At 53.3% G+C, this 6,013-nt stretch overlaps 1 protein-coding gene across 3 annotated transcripts in view; it reads left to right on the top strand.

Moving 5' to 3' along the window:
- Window positions 1-4,453, top strand: part of BTD (biotinidase) — a 42,230-nt gene extending 37,777 nt beyond the window's left edge. For all 3 annotated transcript variants that reach the window (XM_070797158.1, XM_070797154.1, XM_019964542.2), the window contains exon 4: window positions 1,932-4,453. In XM_070797158.1, the coding sequence (XP_070653259.1) occupies window positions 1,932-3,104 (1,173 nt within the window). In that variant the 3' untranslated portion in view covers window positions 3,105-4,453. The remainder of the gene's footprint in view (window positions 1-1,931) is intronic.
- The last annotated feature ends 1,560 nt before the right edge of the window (window positions 4,454-6,013 follow it).

The raw sequence follows: 6,013 nt of genomic DNA on the forward strand, positions 1-6,013 counted from the left end.
AGGGCTGTCTTTGGTATAGATGCCTGCTGTTCTTCCCTAGGTCTATATTGGTCATTATCCCCTGGATAGGAGGTATGACAGGCGTCGTGGTGACCAGAGCCTGCGCTGGACGTTGAGCAGGGCCTCCTCTTTGCTCAGTGGTTGTCACTGCCCACTGAGGGCCAGATCTGCTCCCAAGCTGTTGGGGCAGAAGCCCCCAGACCCATTTCTGAGCTGGGGTGCGAGGGAGCCGGGGAGCTGAGGGGGCCTGGAGCACTCCTGCTGGGAGAGAGCCACTAAGTATTCCTCTGCCAGCACCGTCCTCCCTGAGTGTGCTCTGTGGTGTCACCTGTCACCTGTCGCGCAGGCATACAAAGCCTCTGCTCTTGGCACTGCTCTCCGTCCCTTCTCAACCACGGGAAAACGGGCAGCCTGCCCTGGTGTCCCTCGGCTGTCCCACAAGGCCAGCGCAGCTCCGCTGAAGTCAGGCATCCCGAGCACAGTAGTTGCACATCTGGATCTGCTGCAGGACCTGCGGAAGCAAGCCACAGCCTGCCGGGCCCCCGTGTGCATATCCCCACAAGCACACGGCCGCTAAGGCCGGACCTGTCCCAGGCCCGGGAGCTGCCCACTGGGATGTCCCAGGGGTGCTGAGCTTACAGAGCAGGCAGTGGTGGGGTGACCCCACACAGTGGCAGGGGGAGGGCTCGGATTCCTGCCTTTACATGCGGGCAACCCACGGGTGCTCCCGCAGAACTTGCAGAGGTAGAGCTGTCATCAGCGCCCATGGAGACAGAGGCTGCTGTGGTGGACCCACCCCTCTGTTTGGGCAGTGTGCATTCACAGTGGGGTTTTGATGGGGGTGCAAGCCCTCCATGAGCGTGCCAAGACTGAGGCTCCTACGGCAGGCCCACCCTCGCCTCGCACGCTTGTTAACAAAGGCTCTTCACTTCTGTGGCCGGCCCAGGCTTCTTCCACATACACCCCTGCCCCTCACCATGCTCCAGCCCCCTCAGGCTGTCTGCGTGCAGCCCACTGCAGTCCTGCCCCTCAGGCTGTCCTCTGAAGCCTGAGTTTCAGCACCCAGCCCTGCTGCAGACATCGGTGGGTGCGTGTCTCTAGTGCAGGCTGGTGGCTGGACCATCCCTGCAGGCCTCTCTGCTCTGTCTGCCCCAGGTGGGTGGCTCGGCTCGCCTCTGAGCCCCTGAAGCTCCCTTTCTGTCTTGGTGAAGGGGCTTCCCAGGGTGCGGGACCCTTTCCTCTTTCACAGCTACTTCTTAGGGGTGCAAGTCCCATCCCAATCCACCCCCGCCTCGGCTTTTTTTTCTTTCGTTCTATCCGGTGTGTGGAGATTTCTCTTACGATTTTGGGTGTTTGAGATGGTCTGCCAGCATTCAGCGGGTATTTTGTGAGAATTATTCAAGATGGAGGTGTATTTTGATATGTATGTGCGAGGAGGTGAGCTCCACATCCCCCTATTCTGCCACATTGATTGACCTCCTGCCCCCCGCCAGGATAAACACTTTTAAAATTATTTTTTCAAGAGCACTGTGTTTTCCCTTTAAAGGACTTTGTTGCACTTTGCATCCCCAGTAATAGCACATGAGTGCCTGTTTGCCCATCCTTTGGTCAGTGAGAGAGAGAATAGCCTTTTTAATTTTTGCCAGTCTTATGGAGGTGAGAAATGACACCTCATTGTCATATTAATCTGCGTGTCCTTACTGCTAAAGAGACTGAGCGTCTCCTCAGGTGTTTGTTGGCCCTTTGTATTTGCTCATCTGTAGCCCGCTTGTCCGTGTTGTCTGCGTGCTTTCAGTGGTGGGTACTCTTTTCTTCTTGATTTATGTTAGCTGTTTACATATTATGGACATAATACAGGTACTGTTCTAAAATTATAAGAAGGAGGCAGGGTTTAAAACTTCCTTTGTTTACACTTTCATTTCCCCCTCTAGGTCCTCCAGCGCCTGAGTTGCATGGCTATGAAGGGAGAGATGTTCCTGGTGGCCAATCTTGGGACAAAGCAGCCTTGCCATAGCAGTGACCCAGGGTGCCCGAGTGACGGTAGATACCAGTTTAACACGAACGTTGTGTTCAGCAGTAATGGAACCCTGGTTGACCGCTACTGCAAACACAACCTCTATTTTGAGGCAGCGTTCGATACCCCTCTGGAGGTGGATCACACAGTCTTCGACACCCCCTTCGCTGGCAAGTTCGGCGTCTTCACTTGCTTTGACATATTGTTCTTTGACCCTGCCGTTAGGCTCCTCCAGGACTCCGAGGTGAAGCACGTTGTGTATCCGACTGCCTGGATGAACCAGCTGCCACTCTTGGCAGCCATTCAGATTCAGAGAGGTTTCGCCATCGCCTTTGGCATCAACCTTCTGGCTGCGAACATCCACCACCCATCTCTGGGGATGACGGGGAGTGGCATACACACCCCTCTGAAGTCCTTTTGGCACCACAGCATGGACAGCCCTGAAGGCCACCTCATAATTGCTGAGGTGGCCAGAAACCCACCGGGCCTCATCAGTGCAGGGAACGCCACAGGGAAAACGGACCCATTCCACAGGAAGTTTTTACAACTCTTGGCAGGGGATCCCTACTCAGAGAAGGATGCCCAGGACGTCCATTGTGATGCGGCCCCCAAATCAACCACGAATGCCTCTCCCACGTTTAACTCTGAGATGATGTATGACAATTTCACCCTGGTTCCCGTGTGGGGAAGGGACGGCCACGTCCACGTCTGTGCACACGGCCTCTGCTGTCATCTGCTTTACCAGAGGCCCACCGTGTCCCAGGAGCTGTATGCCCTGGGGGTCTTCGATGGTCTTCACACCGTGCACGGCACCTACTATGTCCAAGTCTGTGCCCTGGTCAAGTGTGGGGGTCTTGGCTTTGACACGTGTGGGCAGGAGATCACAGAGGCCATGGGGATGTTCGAGTTTCACCTGTGGGGGAACTTCAGTACTTCTTATATCTTCCCAATGCTTCTGACCTCAGGGATGATGCTGGAAACCCCTGACCAGCTGGGCTGGGAGAGTGATCAGTATTTCCTGAAGAAGAGGGGACTGTCCTCTGGGCTGGTGACGGCAGCTCTCTACGGGCGGTTATATGAGAGGGACTAGGGGGTTTTGGAAATGCCCCCCCCCCCCACATACACACACCGACACAGGCTGAAGCTCACGGCAGTGGGACCTCCTCTTTGCCCCAGAGCCCATCTGGGAGGCAGGGAGGAGGTAGGGAGACAGGCTGCGCCAGGGTCTTTCCCTCTTAGGTGGAAATTAGTGAGGTATTTTCTGGTATTTTATACTCTCATTTCTATTTTTCAAGCCATTTCTTCCTCCAGCAGATCTTTCATCACACAATTGATTTAAGAGCTCAAACAGAAATAAACGTCAGCTTATGTTTCACATGTCCACAAGACGGCTAGTTCTGCATGTCGTGTGTGCTTTTTCTTGTTGTTGATCAAGTGACTCCCAGGATATACGGGTATTTCACAAGCCTCAAACATTATCGAGGGTAAGAACACTCAAAGCAAAAGCCGTCTTAGAATGGCTGCCGTGGGGACTTTTCCCTACTGGTGGCCAGAATTCGGACCCATCATGCCACAGCCACAGGCAGCCCCAGCAATGTGGAGCCTGAGGCAGCTTTTGAAAACAGAGGGGAAACTTTTCTCAAATCTGCCTTTCTGCCAGTGATCGGAATGTGTCAGGCAGGCCTCAGCATAACTGGAAAGAAAGAGGGCTGTGCCCCAGAGAGAGAGAGAGGCTGGAAAAAGTGCTGAAGAGAGGGCAGTGATGGGAACAGATGAGTAATAGGATTCCTGGGCACAGTGTGTCTCATCCAGGGATTCCAGGCACGTCAATAAATCACACTGGCTCTGGGCAAGCGCCTTCTGGCTGCCCAGCTGTAAGGGATGGAGCGATGCTGTGAACTCAGGGCCTTCTCCTTGCAGACAGGTGGCTGGAGCGGCCTGGGGCTGGCGCATGCAGACTTTATCCAGTCACTGGACAGGTGTCTTTGGAGAGCCCACCACAGCCGGAGCAGGACCTCCCACAGAGTGAACTGTAGATGCAAAATCGTATTCAGTGTGTGAAGACCGTTTTCAGGCCTCTGGTGTCGGTATTCCTTGTGTCCAACATTTCCAAGTTGTTTTGACTCTATGCCTAGTAATTATCTCAGATCATTTTTAAAGTGGAAAATGGATAGTTTTTTTTTTTTTTTAAAGAAAATGGATAGTTAGCTTTATGTGATTTGCCTCTTCAAGATATAGCTAGTTTCATCTCCGTTATAAATTAGGTGTTTTAAAGCAGTATGTGCATATATATATATATATATATATATATAATATATAATTAACTGTTACTATAATTATACAAAGCGAAAAATGAGATTCTTTGCCCGTCTCCCACAGTGTGGCCCTTCTGGACCCTTCTCTGGCTCTCAGGCAGGATAATAAAGAGCACAGATCCTAGAGTCAGACTGGCCGTTGCTTTCTTGGCCTCCTGGTTTGCACTTCCCCATGCAGACCTCGCCTGTTTATTTGACCTTGTTGCGCCCGTTTTCTTCTGCATGGAATGTGTGTTGAATCATTCACGTGGGAAAGAAGTGAAGACCCACTGACTCACTGCCTGCTTGCAAAGGCCTGGAATGAATCAGTCTGGCCTTCAGGGAATTTGCAGACGCAAATCAGGATTCCCGAGGAAACCCGGGCGGTCCCCCTGGAACAGAACGGGGACCTCTCCCACCAGATGCTGGCGCAGACCCAGGAGGGGTGAGCTGGCGGCGCCATGCGGCTCCGGATGTGGCCACGGCCGCCGCCCCAGGGAAGCAGAAATCATCTCAGAAATGCACATCTTGCTTCCTGCCGAGATGATTCAGATCAGCCTGAGAGAGACAGAGGCCAGGCCTACATGCAGGCGTGGTGCAGCTCCTTCACCAGTGACGCTTCTGAGGCACCTGCTGGATGCACCTTCTGCTCCCGCGAGCAGAGCACCAAGAACTTTCCCCGAGCTGCTATCTACTGAAGATTCAGAACGAACTGCAAACAAAGCAGAAATGAGGGGGGGCTTCCACGATGAAAAGCAGTTGCCAGATGGCAGAGCAAAGCGGAGGGTAGGGGAAATGAGCAGAATAAATCATTTTCAAGATAGAAAAAAAAGCACCCATGACTCATGGTCATGATATGCTTTTGTGAGCTACGATCCTGAAACTCAGGAAGCAAACGTTGATCCGGACCACAGCAGAGAGGCGGGACGCCCCGGGGTGTACTTTTGTCGGAATCGGGCTTGGGGGAAGTGGCCGGTCGGTGCGGTTTCCCATGAAGGTGCAGCTGGGCCTGTCTGCGGTTTTCCTCCAAGAGGAAGTGAGAGGCAGTAGTGAGCTGAAGAAGTGCCGTTCTTAGGGAAGGCGCAGCCGCGGCCTGCCGGCAGCCTGTCTGTCCCAGCGCCTGCTGAGGCCTCTCAGGAGGAGGGCCTCCCCAGCACCCCGCCGAGAGAGCCCCGCCTGGGACCAGCACCCTCCCCCCCGAAAGAGACGCTGTGCCCACGAGCAGTCACGCCCACCCCCCGTGGCAGGCACTGACATGCTCCCTATCTCTGTGGATTTGCCCATTCTGAACAGTCTCTCTAAATAGAATCACACCCCAGGTGGCCTTTTGTTCCTGCCTCCTTCCGCCTGGTGTATCGTTTTAAAGGTTTATGCTTGTGTACCGCGTACAAGGTCTTCCTTTTTATGGTTGAATAACGTTTCACTGTATGGACGCATCGCGTTTGTTTATCCATTCATAAGTAAGTGGGCTTCAGGGGGCTGCCACCTTTGGCTATTAGGAATGATGCTGCTATGAACGTTCATGCACAAGTTTATATATGTGAACATGTGTTTTCAACTCCTTGTGTATACGCCTAGGAGAGTAATTGCTGGGTCATAGGGTAGTGTTTAATTGTTTGAGGAACTGTCAAGACTGTTTTGGAGAAGAACATGGCAACCCACTCCAGTGTCCTTGCCTGGAGAATCCCAGGGACGGCGGAGCCTG

This window comes from Bos indicus, chromosome 1 (assembly GCF_029378745.1).
Source record: "Bos indicus isolate NIAB-ARS_2022 breed Sahiwal x Tharparkar chromosome 1, NIAB-ARS_B.indTharparkar_mat_pri_1.0, whole genome shotgun sequence".
NCBI classification, from domain to species: Eukaryota; Metazoa; Chordata; class Mammalia; order Artiodactyla; family Bovidae; genus Bos; species Bos indicus.